Consider the following 18,802-nt stretch of genomic DNA (forward strand, 5'->3'; position numbering starts at 1 on the left):
TGCACTGAATGACATTTTTCAGGTGTTCTTCATCTTTGACTGTAAAGGAATGCATATCTGCATGTAACATGTTAAGACGGTTTTTTCTATGTGTAATTGTTTCATTTATTTTTGCGGTCTAGATTGGGTGGTGATTAAAGATCCAGCTCATGCTGCCAAAGTTTTCAGAGAAAATCTACTTCGGGAACATGCATCTGGGACACCACTTCAGCTGAGGATGGATGTGAGGGACTCTGAGGAGGACAGAGACCGGGCACTTCTCTCATTCTATAAACAGCAACAAGAATGGGCATGCCCACTTCATTGTACCCTTGATGGTTAGTAATATATATATATATATATATATATATATATATATATATTTATTTTTTATTTTATTTTATTTTTTTTGGCCTGTCCCGTTTGGCTCTTTTGCCCTCAGAATTGTTGTCTAAAGGCAAAGAAAGATGCCCAACGGATTTACTTTACCAAACTGACCATCCCAGCCTTGCCGTAATGGTCCATTTGATTCACCTTTTATTGTTTATTTTATTTTCACTTACTGAATACGGGACAGACTTGACTGGGGGAAAGAAGGGGAGAAAGAAAGAGGGAAAGAGAAACAGCTGAGAAGAGGGACGGGGGAGAAGGGCAAAAGACAAAAACCAACAGAACGGGCAGAGAAAAAAAAATGCATATATCAATCACCTGGGTCACCTGCTGAGAAAGAAAAAAGAAAGCAAGCAGAAGAGAACAAGAGTAATAGAATAAACAACATCACAATGATATATGGGAATATGACAGTAAATACTAAATGTTAAACATTATTGTGCAGCACATAAGATCAACAGAACACAGTGTGCTTTGAGGTAGGAGCCAAAAAGGGTGTAGTTTGTGGGTGTGATCACCCGTGTGTACACCTGTGAGCATGGACGCGCTTGTTTTTTGTTTTTTAAAAGGTTCCTTCATGTAATAATCTGCTAGAGGGTGTGGGGTGGCCACAGCCCCGTCCTCCAGGGCATGAAGCAGGTGTGGAGGAGATCAAAACTCCAGACATCCAGAGGCCCCCAGAACACAAGAGACCAAGGAAGACCAACAGAGGGGCAGCTGCGCCACTGTCCCAGAAAGAGCTGAGGAGAGTCCCAGATGAGGGCTCACTCAGCAGCCGCGGAGCAGAAGCCAGGGGGAGTTGCAGTGACGCGCCCGTGAGCTCCGCCGGCAGCCAGCTGCGCCTGAGTGACCGAGCCCCAGGCCGAGAGGCCGGGGGCACCCCACCTCCGAAGTGGCCCGAGCGAGCCCCAGGCTCCAGGCCCCGATAAGCGGCCGCCAAGGAGTGAGCTGGTGTGTACCTGGACGCCCATCCCCGGACACAAAGAACCACCAACGCACCGATGTCTGAGGGGGTCCGCCACTGGCAGGGGAAGTGGTGGTAGGGGGAGATAGGCCTCCAAACCTTGGAGGGCCTGAGATGTCCCCAGAGAGGTGGCGCCTGACACCCAACCTAACATATAGACACAGAAATACAGACACACACATATACAAACATCCATTCCCACCCTCATGCTCTCATATGCACTTACTCCACACTCAACCAACGTGGAGACAGACATAAAGAGACGTTGTACACACGATCACACTCCCCAAGCGTACTCTACAAACCGGGTCTAGGTGCCCCCGCCCCTGGAAGGGGGAACTGCACCCAGACCCAGGTGGTGTTTCCCTTTTCCCTGCGGTGGGGGGAGGCAGACCGCCCCGACTCCGCAGCAGCAGGAAGGCTCCACATTCCAGACCCCAATCGGACGGCCAACTCCTCCTCCTAGCCCCCCTGCTCCAGCAGGTCGCAGAGAATGGGGGTGAGAGAAGACTCCAAACCTCCCTCCACCCGCTCATTGTAGTGTTGATGCATGTGTGTTTTAAGGTGCATTTAAAACCCAGGAGGGCTTGGAGCTACCTGCCAGAGAGCAGCAGGTAAGCGCATGGTCCCTCCTGCTAGCCCTCAATGTCTATGTGTATTTAAAATTGAGAGGTGGGCAACGATGCCAGGGGTGAGGTATACACCCTGATGGTACTTTGGACTCCGTGTATCGTGCCCACCCCCAAGATCCTATATGTATGTGTAATGAGAGTGTGAGTAATGTGAATGTCTAAGTTGTGGGATAAAATTGAGGCAGAGGCAGCCAGAAGGGGACGGGGGGGGGACGGGGGGGGGGGGGGGGGGTAGCCTCCTCTGCACCCTGGTGACATACCCCTACTCCAAGGCCCTGCATGTGTGGGTGGTTGTGGTGGAGCGGGAAGAGGGAGGCAGCTGGAGATGGGGAGGGAAGGAAGGGAGGGGCAAGTGACCCCTCCCTGGGGTCAGCTCCCCCGCTGACCCCAGTAGGCACCCCCACACTCCGCGACCCGCCAGGGAAAGGGGGCCCAGGCCCATCCAGACCGGGGCCCAGTGCAGCAGCGCCGCCCGGCCCCACAGAGCCCGGGACAGTCCACCCAACCCCACCACAGAGAAAACTGCACCCACCCCACCATCCACTCATCTTCCAGACTACATAAGACAATAAACACCCAGGCTGAGATCTTCCTCCACCTCTCCTGTATCTTCCCCTCCTGCAGAGGGAGCTCCTGAGGAGAGGAAAGCTCCTGCAAGATGTGACAATCTCCCCCACCAGTTGAAGAGCCCCCCAGGTGGCTCGATGCATCGGCGGCACCCTGCTCCAGGGCTGGGCCCCCATGCACCCACCCGCCCACAACCCCGGCAACACACCAACCAGGACCCAAGCCCCCGAGGCCCGGTCCGGGTCCCAGCCCAGAGACGGAGCGCCCCCAGAACCTCACGCCCATCCCGGACCCACCCAGGGGCAGCCAGGCTACCAGGTCAGTAACCCACGTCCGTCAGCACAGACCCTCCCCTAGCCCCGCTGCACGCAGCCGCGAGGAAACAGTCACCTGAGAGCCAACAGAGCCCCTAACCGGACATGACCGCTACCCCGGGTTGAGCCCCCCAAGGAAGATGCCTCCGGGGAACCCCCCGACGCCCTAAGCCTGTCCCTACCCCCACACCAATCACAACAGTGAAGGCGGGACCAAACTATGACCCCCCACCCCCACTAGGTGATGGAGCTGATCAAAGGAGCCCAGAGCAATTGATCTGATGTGGTGGCAGAGGCTGTATCAAGACTAATGTAATCTAATAGATAATTTCTATATTGGTTAGAATTAAGATTATTTTTATTTTTCCAGTTCATGAGGACTGTTTTCTTGGCTATGCATAGGGCAGTGAAAACCATATGGGCGATATTCTTTTCTGAAGTGACATTATCTAAGCTGCCCAACAAACACACTAAGGGGGAAGTTGGAATGTTACATTTCAGACACTTCGATAAGTCTTCACATATCTCGCGCCAAAACTTCTGAACTGGTGGACAGAACCAAAGAGCGTGGATATAATTGTCCGGTGAATTGGTTTGGCAGTGTGAGCAGTTGTTGGTAGACGTAAAGCCCATCTTGAACATCCGATGACCTGTATAGTGCACTCTATGTAATATTTTGTATTGAATTAATTGAAGACTGGGATTTCTAATTAGATGAAAGGTTTTTAAGCAAATCTGAGACCAGAAGTTTAGGTCTAAGTTAACTGATAAATCCGCTTCCCATTTTGCAATAGGAAGTGATATTGATTCATCTGTTTTAGAAAGCATTCTGTATATTTTGGATAGTAATTTGGGGGTTTTAAGAGTAAGAAATTGAACCACACTTGGTGGTGTTTGTAGTTCAACTTGACCCGGTTTAAATTTCTTTTTTACTATGGATTTAATTTGTTGATATTCTAAAAATCTTTTCTTGTTGATCCCATATTGTGTAACTAGTCCGTCAAATGAAATAAATTCTGTTCCTTCTAGTATATGTTCTAAATATTTGATTCCTTTACCACTCCAATCTGAAAAGTTTATCATATTATTGTTTTGTAATATGTCAGGGTTGTTCCAGATAGGTGTACGTTTGCATGGGATTAATGAAGACGCCGTCAATTTTAGAAACTCCCACCATGCTGTCAGAGAAGAGCTGATGTTGATGCTTTTAAAGCATTCATGTCGTTGGATGTTTGAGCTGATAAATGGTAGGTCTGAGATCTCTAGATTATTGCAGAGTGCTTGTTCTACATCTAGCCAAGGTTCATCTAAGAGGGTGTGTTTTAGCCATCCTGAGATAAACTGAAGCCTGTTGGCTAAGAAGTAGTGCTGAAAGTTAGGCAGTTCTAGTCCTCCTTTATCCTTGGTCTTTTGTAGTGTTTTTAAGCTTATACGTGGGGGTTTATTTTTCCAAAGGAATTTGGACATACATGAATCTAGAGATCTGAACCAATCTTGTGGCGGTTTAGTTGGGATCATTGAGAATAAATAATTTATTTTTGGTAAGACCATCATTTTTATAGCGGCAACCCTTCCCATGAGTGATATGGGTAGACATTTCCATCTAGCCAGATCATCTTCTACCTTCTTTAAAAGTGGGATATGGTTTAATTTAGTTAGATCTGCAAGCTTGGGAGAAACATTAATACCTAAATATTTTATATTTCCCGATTGCAGTGGTGTAGAAGAGGAATTATGGAAGGAGCAATTAATCGGTAGGACTGTAGATTTTGACCAGTTAATTGAGTAATCTGATATTCTTGCAAAAGAGTTTATCAATTCAATCACCCCAGAGATATTGGTTTGTGAATTTTGGAGAAAGAGTAACACATCATCCGCATAAAGGCTGATTTTATGTTCCACGTTCTTGCATTTTATGCTCTTAATTACTGAATTCTGTCTAATTGCTGCTGCTAGTGGTTCGATAAAAATTGCAAATAGTGAAGGGGAGAGTGGGCATCCCTGCCTGGTGCCCCTCAAGAGACAGAAGCTGGAGGATGTCTGGTCATTTGTTCTAACACAAGCTGTTGGGGAATTATATAATATTTTTAACCAGTTTATGAAAGAGGATCCAAAACCAAATTTGTGTAAAGTTGCAAATAGAAATTTCCAGTTAACTCTGTCAAATGCTTTTTCTGCGTCTAAAGAGAATATTGTAGTTTCTAGGTTTTTACTGTATGAGTAGTCTATCAAATTAAGTAATCTACGTGTATTTGTTGATGAGTGCCTACCTTTTATGAAACCAGTTTGGTCAGGATGAATTAAGAGGGGGGTTATTTTCTCCAGTCTCTTTGAGAGAGCTTTGCAGATTATTTTAAGGTCTACATTTATAAGGGATATTGGACGAAAAAAAAAGTAATAGAAATATATTGTGTTAAATAAATTTAATTAGTTAAATGTCTTTTAATGGAGTTGTCTTAGTGGCTTACTGATTTCATGTGGCTGAAATGCATCATACGATGAGCTCCGTTGGCCAATCATGCTAACTACAATGACAGTTATAGTGTTTTTACTCTATCACACAGAAGTAGCCCTGTTACAGTGAAAAACTGAATTGAATATTAAATAAATTTAATTTGTTACAGGTTAATAAGTTTGTTGTGAATGGGCCCAGTGGTCCTAAATAATATACCTTACCACTATTAATATAAATGTGTATTGTACAATACTCCTCTTTTTTTGTTTTCTGGCAGGGTCAGGATTCTAGGATTCCAACCAAAATAATATTGCTTTCTCTTTAAAAAAAAAAAAACAATAAATAAACAATGTTTTTAATTAAATAGGTTTGGCAATAATACTCAGCAATTTTTTTTGTACAGTGTAATCATCTGTATTTTATTCCAGGTGATGCTGCTGTTGGACAAGGGGTGATGCGGTACTTTGTGACAACAATAATATCCAAACTCCAGTTTGGATTCAGAGTAGATCTTGGTAAGTGTACCACTATTTTCATATGCTTTTGTTGTGGAATTTTTCCATTTAAATAAAGCCTGCAGACGAGCGGTAGCTAACATTCTTTAATCCAAACACACAAAGAACAGACAACCAAGCTTGGTGGAGCCTGCATGTCCGCGGGACAGACGGTCAGCAGAGTCTCTCTGAGCCCAGCATGGCTCTCAGTTAAATACCTTCTCCAGGAACAAAAGGCAGTACACACTGTTTCACACCTTAAGGTTCACACTCCCTTGCTACCTCCCAGAGTCCTCGAAGAGACAAAAGACTCTTCCTGTGGAGTCGTCTGCTCCCCTAACTTCCTTACCTAGACCCCCATCATTTGTCTTGCTGTATGAGTGTGAGACTTGTTAAAATCCAGTGGCACCAAGGCATTATACGATAAAATAATGTGATTAATACATAAGTAAAATAAATTCCTATACACGGTATTTCACCACTTTTAAATGTATTTTACTCTTATGTGGTGTTTGTGTCTGGATTTTTTTTTTTTGAAATTAACTAAAGGATAATATTGGTATATATTATCATAATTACCTTACTCTCCTTGTTTTAAAGCTTGTGATAATTTTGAAAATTCAGTTTTACATAAAGCACTGGCAAATTTAAAAAAGTAAAATAAAGAAAACCCTGCTTTCTTGGTACTTCTAGGAGGAATGGGTCGAACACTGCTATTTGAGGGTGAACCGGACCATCTGGTCCCAGCAACATCAGAGGTACTTATCGAGAGCAGCCTCTTCCGGGTTGCAGGAAGGATGTTGGCCCACACCTTTTTGCATGATGGTCCCCGTGTCACAGGATTAAGTCCTGCAATAATTCACGTGCTGTTCAATTGTGACCCGGAATTGGCAACAATTGTTATAGAAGACTGTCCTGATCTGCACATCCGGAGTATCATACAAATGGTATGTAAAATTAAAAAAATAATTGAATTACAATTAGTGTGTGGACTACCATAATAACTTGTTTAATCTTAATTTTAGCTTGAACTCGAAGAACTTACTCAGGAACAGCAAGACACAGTCTCTGATCTTTCCCTGTCTTGGGATCTCCCAGCAGTAAATAAAACAAATAGGAGATGGCTGCATAACAAACTTCTAGTGCATGCGGTAGGTTCTTGCTGGTTAAGTATCAAAGACATTGTTGTAGTTGTTGAAATTAATAAGCAGACGGATTTGTATAGAGTAGCTTTTTCTTCAACACTGGCAGGCAATGGTCATGTTTCCTTCCCCCCCCCCTTTTTATTAGTGCCGAAATTAGTTTTGTAAATATTTGGTTTTTAAGCACTAAAATTTACCATTCTCCCAGTCAAGTTAAAATTCTTCTTCTTCTTAAATCATGCACATAGTTTTTCATAACCAAAAGCTGACCTTTTCCTTCATACCTGGAAGTGTTGGCACTCACACCCTAATTCCACAAATGCGCGCACACAAGATGAAACTTCAAACACAGAAATCCCGTTACAAAATATCTTCAGGCTGTAGTATACTGACAGCAGTTAAAAAATTTACTGTATGTTTGTGTTTTTAAAATTCCCTTCTTAAAATAAACACATTCCAAATCACTACTTGATTTAGAAAGGGAATCTGCCCACTCACCCATCAGTTATGCCTTCAGCAGAACAGTTATCTCAAGTCTGCATTACCACGTTTTGCACTTAAATAGGAATTAAAGACACATTGTAGTTAATGAAAAAGGTTACCTTAGCAATTTTTTTTATTTATTTTTTTTTACTGCAGAATGTGGTTTGATGTTGGGAAAATAACAAAGCCCCCATAAAAGATGTGTGTGTGAATTGAAAAGTACACTCAACAAAAATATAAACGCAACACCTTTGTTACTGCTCCCATTCCCCATGGGATGGACGTAGAGACCTAAAATTCATTCCAGATACACAATATAACCATCCCTCCCAAACAGTGGTCACAAAGCAGTCCAAATGTGTGGTAGTGGGCACATCTGCTATATTGAGATAATCCATCCCACCTCACAGGTGTGCCACATCAGGATGCTGATCTGACATCATGAGTAGTGCACAGGTGTACCTCAGACTGCCCACAACAAAAGGCCACCCTGGAATGTGCAGTTTTTTGCGCTATTGGGGGTCTGGGGACCCAGAACCGGTCAGTATCTGGTGTGACCACCATTTGCCTCATGCAGTGCAACACGTCGTCGCATGGAGTCTATCAGATTGTCAATTGTGGCCTGTGGAATGTTGGTCCACTCCACTTCAATGGCTGTGCGAGGTTGTTGGATATTCGTGGGAACTGGTACACGCTGTCGTATACGCCGGTCAAGCAAATCCCGAACATGCTCAATGGGTGACATGTCCGGTGAGTATGCTGGCCATGCAAGAACTGGGACATTCTCAGCTGCCATCTGCCCTGAACAATGTGAACCATGATTCATCCGTGAAGCGCACACCTCTCCAACGTGCCAGACGCCATCGAATGTGAGCATTTGCCCACACAAGTCTGTTACGGCGACGAGCTGGAGTCAGGTCAAGACCCCGATGAGGACGACGGGCATGCAGTTGAGCGTCCCTGAGACGGTTTCTGACAGTTTGTGCAGAAATTGTTTGGTTGTGCAAACCAATTGTTCCAGCAGCTGTCTGGGTGGCTGGTCTCAGACGATCTTGGAGGTGAACCTGCTGGATGTGGAGGTCCTGGGCTGGTGTGGTTACACGAGGTCTGCGGTTGTGAGGCCGGTTGGATGTGCTGCCATATTCTCTGAAACGCCTGTGGAGACGGCTTATGGTTGAGAAATGAACATTCAATGCACGGGCGACAGATCTGGTTGACATTCCTGCTGTCAGCATGCCAATTGCACGCTCCCTCATTGCTTGTGGCATCTGTGGCATTTTGCTGTGAGACAAAACTGCACATTCCAGGGTGGCCTTTTGTTGTGGGCAGTCTGAGGTACACCTGTGCACTACTCATGATGTCAGATCAGCATCCTGATGTGGCACACCTGTGAGGTGGGATGGATTATCTCAATATAGCAGATGTGCCCACTACCACACATTTGGACTGATGTGTGACCACTGTTTGGGAGGGATGGTTATATTGTGTATCTGGAATGAATTTTAGGTCTCTACGTCCATCCCATGGGGAATGGGAGCAGTAACAAAGGTGTTGCGTTTATATTTTTGTTGAGTGTATATTACTGTAAACTGTGCAAATTTATTATATTTGTCTTTGGTGTATACAGTCTACTACAGTGTAAATAGATATGGCAAAGCACGTCAGTGTGTCTTCATGTAAATTTCCTCTACCGTGCCAACTTGTGTAGAATTCAGGAGGATATTTGTTCTTATACTATGGCTTGTGTCTCTCTGCCTGGAAGGTTATTGGGAGAACCATGCGCCAACTCAAACAGCAGAGAAAGGGAATCAAGGATGTCATGGTATGGCCCCTGCTAACGAGTAGGCCAGATGTTGTCCCGCTTCTTCTCCCACGAATGGCAGAAATGCAGTTCACACCACAGGTAAACCAGTTCTTTCTCATCACTGATAAGAGCGGTCCCCAACCTTTTTTGCACCATGGAATGGTTTATGTCCGACAGTATTTTTAGAGACCAGCCTTAAATCTGTAGTGGATTAATACAACAAAATAAAACCAGTACCGCTAACAAAAAAAGATGTATTCATAGCACACGGGTAAAGAACCAAGGAAACACAGTTAACGATAAAAACCCTGAAAACCATAAATTTCACACCTGAGCATCAACTCTCACAGCCCCTGTACCTGATGACTCACCGACCGTTCCGTGGCCCAGGGGTTGGGGACCACTGATTTATGAGACCTTATTTATAAATGTATTTGGCGAACTTTCCATGATATAATATACTGAAATTGTTGTTTCCTATTAATAAAAATGATAAAATATATATTCTTTTCACCAGTACTGTAGACTAAGTTGTCCTCTTCCATGTTCTATCAGATGGTAATAGACAAAATCACATGGGCAGCTCAGGATAGTGATGAAGATGAGGAATTTGATGTTGAGTCCATGTGCCGCATCACTGGATTTCTACGGATCTTCATTGAAACCGGTATAGGCACCTTTTTTTTTTTTTTTAAATAAAGCTATTGCTCATATTGCAAATGCTTGATAATAAGCATTGAAAGTTATAATGTATGAAATTCACAATTTCACTGTATATTCTCTGCAGCATGATGAACAATTAACTAAATGTTTTCTTAACTCCATTTCTGACTTTCTGGCTGGCCCAACTGATGAAATTCTGGGTTGGCTGGGAGATGCTTCCTCCTGAGCTCACTAACAGATCACTTATTCATAAATTTCAATAACAGGCTTATTATACTCACCAGGGACACGCACACCTCTTGCATTCAGAAATCCATGCATTAGCTTGTAGCCGGTGTTTGGATGGCTTCTGTGGACTTCACTTACAATACGATCCAACTCCTCATCAGTAACAGATGAATAGAGGTCTGTCTTTCTACACAGATGAAAAACACTGAGTAATGTTGGAGTTTACGAAATATTATCTTAGACTGGTCGACAATCAGGTCTATAAGTGATGACGTGATGAATCCTGCTTCCACGCTCAAACTGATCTGTGTTTTTTAAGGCTGTTGTGCTTTTAACACGTTTTAATGCTTTGCATCTTGGTCTATCTAATCTCAACAAGCCCCTAAAAACAGTCAGTGATCACTGTCGGCCTCTCTAGGGTTTCATTACCACTGTTGATTTTAAAACTCAGTTTTTAAAACCTGGGTGTAACTGCAGCCCAGCCCATGCAGCAGTATATTAATGACTAACCTATATTAATGACTGGGTGGATTATCTCGATTGTTCTCCTGACTGAAGTTTTGTCCATTTACAGCAGGGGTCTCGAAGTCCGGGCCTTCAGGGCCGATGTCCTGCAGGTTTTAAATGTGTCCTTGAGCCAACACAGCTGATTTAAATGGCTAAATTACCTCCTCAACATGTCTTGAAGTTCTTCAGAGGCCTGGTAATGACCTAATTATTTGATACAGGTGTGTTGACCCAGGGTGAGATCTAAAACCTGCAGGACACCGGCCTTCGAGGCATGGAGTTCGAGACCCCTGATTTACAATCCTGCAATGCGATTGCATTTTGGCCCTAAACATCGAGAAAAGTTAGCGTGCTCCAGCTTCACTGTGTCTATGCTGTGTAGCTAGCGATCACATAGCACATCATTATATACCAGCTAGCCCAACTTCATTAACCCCACAAAACGTTTACTTTCCTGTCTTCATTTATGTGAAGTGATAGCAGAGCTGTACATCTTAATTTGATTTAGAAAATCTCTTGGTGTGAACATGCAATATTATACTTAGATGGAAACTAGCGAGCTAACTTCCTGCTAACTTCTAACTCCGTTAAATTTCATAAATTCTGTTTTCATGGATGCCTGGATTTAGAGCTGGGCGATAGAACGATAACGATATGTATCGCGATATAACTTTTACTCGATAGAGAAATTAAACTATCGCGATAGACTTCACCGCTCTTGTCCTCTTAAAAAAAAAAAAAAAAAAAAAAAAAGGTCAGCCAATCCAAATTAAGTAGCGCAGAGCCGAACCAATCACAGCCGCAGCGTCACGTCGCGTGACTTGTTATGTACAGCACAAGTGCCAAGCCGCACGTGTGTTTGTTTGGGAAGCAGCCAGCGGGTAATGGAGCCAGCGCATAATGGAGGAAATGAGTGTGCCGACTAGAAAAATCAACCGAGCGTGACCGAAGAGAAAACAGATGATGGTTCCAACGCCGGAGAGATTGTCGAACGGAAGAGCCATAGAAGTTCCGTAGTGTGAAGGTATTTCGGCTATTTCAAGTCTGACAAAAAACAGAGTAGCGTGCACTGTAAATTGTGCCGAAAGCAAGTCTGGAAATACAATAAACTGGTGCATGCGTCACACTGTGCGCCACGTTATTGTTTCGGTGAAATGCATTTCTACAATACTGTTACTGTTAATTCTACTCTCTGCAGTGTTTAAATGCTTACATATACACACAGTTAGTCCCTCCACACATACGACTCGGTTCTGCTTCTATGCCCCAGCTTTTACTTTTTCCCACCGAGGCTTCTAGACTTCTGATTGGCCAACATTTCTGCACGGTTAGGAATCTAGCGCCACCTGCTGCTTTGGCATGTTCATAGCAGCGTTTTCCTTCATTTCTGCCTTTATGTGTGTGAAAACGGAAAATCTCAGTTTTCAAAAATACCCGTGTACGCGTGGACGTAGCCTCAGTCTCTGACTGGAAGCGCTAATTCGTCATTCGGCTTTTGTCAGACTAAAGTAACTGTTAAAACTGTTTGAAAAGCTAAGCTATACAACAAGGAGAGATTGAGAATTTCCTTTTAGTTCTCAGTTTATTTGATATTGACAAAAGTTAGTCAGTTTTGTCTGTTCTTCTGTAAAACAAAGTAAGATTTATTTTTAGAATTAATATTTTGTTTCTAAGTGGAATTGACAATTTAGTAGTCTATTTCGTTTGTTCTATTTTGAAACTTAACCGCTTTAGCGGCTGCCTTTTGTGTAGTTTGTAATATTTGCCTTTATTTATCTGAAAAAGTCTCATGTTCCTTAAGTACATCTACCCTGTTGAACTTATTATGGGAAATAAATATTTAAATAAAAACAAGCTGCTGATTATTTCACATTTTACTTGTGAGCAACGGCACATTTAAATCTTACAAATATAGTTATTTGGCTTATATCGTGATATATATCGTTATCGCCTGAAATGAAAAAAACATATCGTGATATGAAAAAATCTCGTATCGCCCAGCTCTACCTGGATGTTAAACTTAATTGTTGCACCTGGTAAAGGAGCAACGCTGATAATTTTATTACAGAATTTAGACAGTTTTTCAATTCTCAGTGAGTAAATACCTTAAGCCGTTTTGTTCCATACGCCTCCTGACTGTCCTTTCAGACACTCCGAACCTCGTCGCAATTTCACTCGCTGTCAATCCACAGAGAACATGATGCTCTAAAACGTCAATCGGTATATCAAAAGCGGGGCGTCCCGTTCCGTGAGTTTGCCGCTGTTCCACGATGCTTTGCTGGAGTACTTCATGTAAGTTTGCAGTCACTCTACCATCAATGTCTTGGTTGGAGAGTGCGGAAATAAGTCCAAGAATTTCAATAAATTCCTCAGTTTTATTTGTCACATGCTCCGGCTGAGCAATTCCTGCTTCAACATTATCTGCTAGGTCTAAAATATCTCTTACCAACTCGAGAGCGATTTCACGAAAATCCCCCATGACGGTAGCCATGTTTTGCAAGGAGCCACTCCAGACCAAAGCAATAGTTTTTGACTCGATAGGTGTTAACCCCGCCTCCTTGCCGTGATGGGTGAGGCTGACAGATAAAATTATTTCATGATGAGAGCCAGGCGCCAGGACTGCCAAAATGAAATAAATAAATATATCATTAAATAATTAATTAAATGTGTCAATAATTAATTAAATGTGTCAATAATTAATTAAAATGTGAAATACATAAATAATTAATTAATTAAATGTGTCATAACTATTTATTTAATTAATTAATTCCAATTTTAATTAATTATTGCCACATTTAATTAATTATTTAATGGTGTATTTAATTAATTCATTATGGCAGTCCTGGCGTTCCATACTGTTGGCATCAATATCAAAAAACTGTAAAAGATGCCAAAAGACAACACTTATCTGACATTATTTCGTCAAACTGTCGCAACCTGCATGTTTTATTTAAAACCATTAACTCTGTTCTTAGTGCACCACATACTGACTGCAGCCTCGTCTGCAGCCTGTAAACGTTTTTTTAAACACTCTTTTATTGAGAAGGTCTCCTCCACCGGGGCTCAAATCTCTTGGTAGCCCTACTGAGACCCCCAATGTGTATTTAGATACCTTGGCACAGTACGTTAAACCAGCTGTGACAAACATGGAGGTCAAAGTGAACTCTGAACTGAAGCTTGGCAGTCAGATTAAGGCAGTGGTAAAATCAAGCTTCTTTCAGCTCAGGCAGCTGATAAAATAAAGACATTTATTTCACAGCAGCACTTTGAGACAGTTATCCACGCCTTGGAGGGAGCTGAGAGGTAACTCAGGTTTTAAAAAGGCCAAATCATCATCCAGGGATGAACAATCATATTTAAAATCTGGATGCATGGGTCTCGGAGGCAGAGGAACATCACTAGGACACATGAAAAACGTCACTTCATCATCCAGGGATGAACGATCATTTTTCAAATCTGGATGAATGATCTTGTCAGTGTCCTTTGAATGAAAGCTGGCATCAGCAGGTGGAGGATTTGAAGAAACTGGAACATCCCAAGTCATCAGCCTCATGCGTTTAGGCATCAAATGTTCCTCTTCATCCTCCACAGAAATAACACTTGAATATCTGCGCTTTCTACCCAGACCTAACTCTGCAATGGGTGGAGGTGTCAGAGGCAGAGGACACATTAAAAAGGCCAAATCATCATCCAGGGATGAACAATCATATTTAAATCTGGATGCATGATCTTGTCTGTGTCCTTTGACTGAAAGCTGGCATCAGCAGGTGGTGGACTTAGGAGCTCACATGCAGGTGCGCTGATAGGTCTGAACATGAAAGCGGGAACTTCATTGTCCAGAGCACAACGGTCTGCACTGGATGAGTGTGGGAGCTTCTCCTTTGCCCGTGGAGGAGGCAGACTTTGAGCCAAAGGGATCTCGTGTTGCAGAGAAACATTCAAGTCATCTGACGTTTTGCTCTGTTACATATTATTGTTGTTGTTGGATTTTTCTTTAAAAATTCACACAATTTAATGTTTAGAAACCGACACAGTGAAGGGTAACTTACCACAGCTCGAGCCATTTTAGGCGTCTGTCAAGGCAAAGACGCAGGATTTGGTTTCTCTGTGTAACATTACAGGACAGTTGTCAGTTTCATTTTCAAGTCAGTTGGATAAATTCATATCAAACTTCTCAAACTGTATCATTAAAGCGTTGTTTAGGTGGACAAATATGAAAGATATGAAGATAAAAACAGTAACAGCTGGCAATCAAGGGAAAACAACCTTATGAAAAAGGTCTTAATCATTATTGTTTAAAAGTAAATCTTTCAGTCCTTACTTCAGTGATTGTTTGAAGTCTCTGTGCTTGTTGTCAGTCGCAGATTTGTGTAAAATAGTTGCAGTTTGTGAATAAAGTTTGCAGGAGCTCCAAAGTTTGTCTGTTCAATACCAAAGTAATGAGGAGACTGAGTGCAGGTTTGGAATCCTCAGTGACAGAAGAATGCAGCAATGTTTGAATTTGAATTTGTTATATTAACAACAACTACCAGGATCATACCATAGCAGCACAGTGATGCCCAATCAAATGTCAGGTACAAGGGATAGCCCACATACACATCCAACAGCACAGTAAAGCAATGGGCACCAATGCCACCAGTCAGGCCTTAAAAATACCAGAGTTATATAACAGCACACTGACAGTGTCTCATACAAAAATATAAAATGTATAAATACAGTTAATATAATTTTTATTTACATTTTATTTAATTCTCTTCATATAGTGCCAAACAGATGTCTCAAGGCGTCACTGTTACAACATAGATAAACATGAAATCCATTATTTAATTCTCTTCCATTCACTCCAGTTCAATTCAATAGCTATATAGATGGATAGACAGATATTTTATTAGATACTGTATTATATACTATATTGATTCCAAATGGAGAATTAATGTGTTATATCACCAGGATAATGAATTCAAGCAGTACAATCTCCAATAAACAGACAACACAGTTCAAGTTCAAAGTGCAATGTGTGCAGGATCCAGGCTTTATATTGTAAGATGCAAAATGTTTATATATACATAATATTGTCACTGTGGCTGATGTGATTGCAGTATGAACCCAAAAGCAGACAAGGGAGAGATGGAACTGAATCTTAACAAAAAGCAAACCATTTATTAGGTTGAAAAAACATGAACACAAAACAAGGCCCAGCAAACAGGGGTGAAAACTAAAACCTACACTGGGAATAACTCGGTACAACTATGACAGGAAAAACATGAACATGAACCTAAACAGAATCAGGAGATAACCTGAAACCCGGAATAACATGAACGGAGGAAAACAGACGCACCAACACTGACCAGAGGAAGACAGCGGACTTAAATACACAGAAGAGAAAGGAGGGAAGTGGAAACACAGCTGACACAAATGAACCTGACACCACAGGGGAAGCAAAATGAAACACACTGAACATGGAAACACAACCCTTTCAAAATAAAAGACAAAACAAGGAGAGACGTAGACGTGTGATGGGCTGAGTTGAAAAAGCAGGAGGAGTCACAGGAATTATTACAAAAACATGGTTTTCATTTATTTAACCCAAAAAAGCTGTGATGGATGGCCTTCGCCTCACGGTAATGCACCAAAGCTTTATCCGCCACCCTCCAGCCCAGAGGAACGAGACGCTCTTGTAAAATTGACATTCTCCTCCCTGGCAGCGTCCCCAGCAAACCATGTGGAAGTCAACCTGACCGCGGAGCTACTCATGCAGCAAGGTGGTTCCCCTCTCTTCCTAATCTGTCTTGGGTGTGTGAGGGCTCAGAGAAGCACTTCCAGTTCATTAAAGGAAATGTGCCATCTTTCTGCACCTTTGGTAATCACATCCCATTTGCTTTGCCATTCACACAAATTTTGACTAAGGGTCCCCAGCCTCTGCATGCCATTTTATATACTGTTGCAGAGTCAGTCACAAACCAAACATGAGAAGACAAAACAAAATCTTAACTTAAATAACGTCTTAACATTATCAAGGTAAACTTATTTTAGAAGAGGTCTTTAAAAAAGAATTTTACAAGCAGATCTTCAATTCAGAGTAACAATCGTGTTGTACACAGTTTTTAACATCTTTCCATGAGCGATTAGCTAGGTCTTTTTCCACTTCTAAGCATTTCATGCAGTGTTCTTTTTTTGGAACTTTGCGCTCTGCTACAAATTTTCCCAGCCGTCTTTGCACTGCCGTCTTCTCTGCTTCACTCCATGGCCTCCTGACCTTCGCACAGGGGATCTCTACAAATAACACAAAAGACAACATGGACTGTTAACTTTACAACATGTATGTAACCGTAGGTTTTGTTTGTTTGTTTGTTTTTAAAATGGGGTTCTGCTTGTGTATATATACAGAAAATGCCTAACCAAACGGTAGGTTCAACAATTTACTCAACATTTTGTACCCAAGATATGTAGTAAGCAGTTTAAAATTAAGTATTTTGAGTTTACAGAAACATGAGATCAGTTGTTGAGTAATATACTTAGAGTGAAACAGCAGCCAGTTTACTTCTATACATTTAGTTTTCACAGGTACTTGTTGCATCTAGCCTTTTAAAATAAGATACTAACTAGTTATTTCTGCTAAAATCATTCGCCATAACAATATTGTTGTAAACAAAAAAAAACAAAAACCCTGTCACACTTTAATAATTTGTTTTTGTTTTAAATAAGGCAAATATTTCTGATGTACTAGTAATAAAAAAAAAACTGTGGTGTTGGTAATAATCATAATCAGCCCTAAATATATGCTTTAGCAAAAAGGAAAGTTTGAAGCCTAATCTTAAAAGTAGATAGTGTCTGTCTCCCGAATCCCAACTGGAAGCTGGTTCCACAGAAGAAGGGCCTGAAAACTGAAGGCTCTCCCTCCCATTCTACTTTTTCAAGGCCAAGTACAATAACCCAAGTTTTATCTCAATTTAGAAGCAGAGGTTGTCCAGGTCTTTATGTCTTTAAGACATCCCTGTATTTTATCTATCCATGAAGCCATAAAACAGGAAGTGATACGATACCAACAACACCAAGTGAAAGAACCAGTGAGCAGTCAGTCAGCAACCATGTAGTCTACTTGATGAGCTTTGTTGCTTGTACTTGCCGTTTCTTGCTGTCTTTTCACAAACCTCTCACTGAAAATGATGGTCCAGACTGTCAATCTAGTTCACTTTAAAGGTTTTGATTTTAAAACACAACATCTAAAATATTCATTGTAAGAAAATAACATTGATGTAAAGTAGTTGTCTTTAAGTGGTAAATCATAGGACTAGTGATGGGATTTCCGGCTCACTAAAAAGAGCCGAACCGGCTCTTCAGGTTGTTTTGTTGCTTTAATTAATTTATTATTAACAATAATATAAAATTATGCACAAAAGGAATTACTAATGTAAAAAAAAAAAAAAGTGGTTTTATTTATATATGTTTATATATAAATATATGCGGTGGCCCCTAGAGACAAAGCAAGTACAAACTCCAAAAGACATTTCTAGTGTTAACTGAACTTCCAAAACAGAGCTACCTAGATCACTTAAATTACACAATTGAAAGCATATGTGTATGGTTTGTGTATTTATACACAAGCACTCATATATATTAAAATAATTTAAAAAAATGTTAATTTACCTGTTTGTAGCAAGTACATAAGCTAAAGAGTAAATTGAGTTGGTTATGAGTAGTTGGGCTAATTCAGAAGATATCAGATTCGGCTCTAGGAGGTGAGTGAAGTACAATAAACATACAACCACAGATATTGTGATTACAGTTATTATTTATAGTGAAAATAAAGTGCAATTACCAAATACCAATATTTACAAAATCTGCAGACAGGAAAAAGATAAACCATAATTCAAACTTGTAAAATATCCGCTGCACAGCGGTGCAGCAACCTCGTCCAACCTCTGGCAAACAATGTCCATAAAGTTTATTTCATAATTGATATAAGTCCAACGCGTATGACAGTCTGTAACAGGTTGAAATTGGAAGTGTGATGATCAGCACTAAGATTCCAAGACTAAAATCTCGGAAGTGAGATTTAGGGGACTGAAAACCAGGGGGGGAGAGTGTAGGCCGCAGCAGCCTCCTACCAGACCGCAGGAAGTTGTAGCTGGGGTTCTGGCTCGTTGGGCCTAGCTCGCCATCCAAGGTAGTGGTGTCGC

At 41.6% G+C, this 18,802-nt stretch overlaps 1 protein-coding gene across 1 annotated transcript in view; it reads left to right on the forward strand.

Moving 5' to 3' along the window:
• The first annotated feature begins 1,936 nt into the window (after positions 1-1,936).
• The window catches only part of LOC309698332 (uncharacterized protein), a 29,241-nt gene continuing 12,375 nt past the window's right edge, over positions 1,937-18,802 (forward strand). The window contains exons 1-6 of the mRNA XM_082520695.1: positions 1,937-1,947; positions 5,730-5,816; positions 6,489-6,742; positions 6,821-6,946; positions 9,183-9,323; positions 9,780-9,891. Coding sequence (XP_082376821.1) covers positions 5,756-5,816; positions 6,489-6,742; positions 6,821-6,946; positions 9,183-9,323; positions 9,780-9,891 — 694 coding nt within the window. The 5' untranslated portion in view covers positions 1,937-1,947; positions 5,730-5,755. The remainder of the gene's footprint in view (positions 1,948-5,729; positions 5,817-6,488; positions 6,743-6,820; positions 6,947-9,182; positions 9,324-9,779; positions 9,892-18,802) is intronic.

Source organism: Aulonocara stuartgranti (assembly GCF_965226115.1).
Source record: "Aulonocara stuartgranti genome assembly, chromosome: 22".
NCBI lineage: Eukaryota > Metazoa > Chordata > Actinopteri > Cichliformes > Cichlidae > Aulonocara > Aulonocara stuartgranti.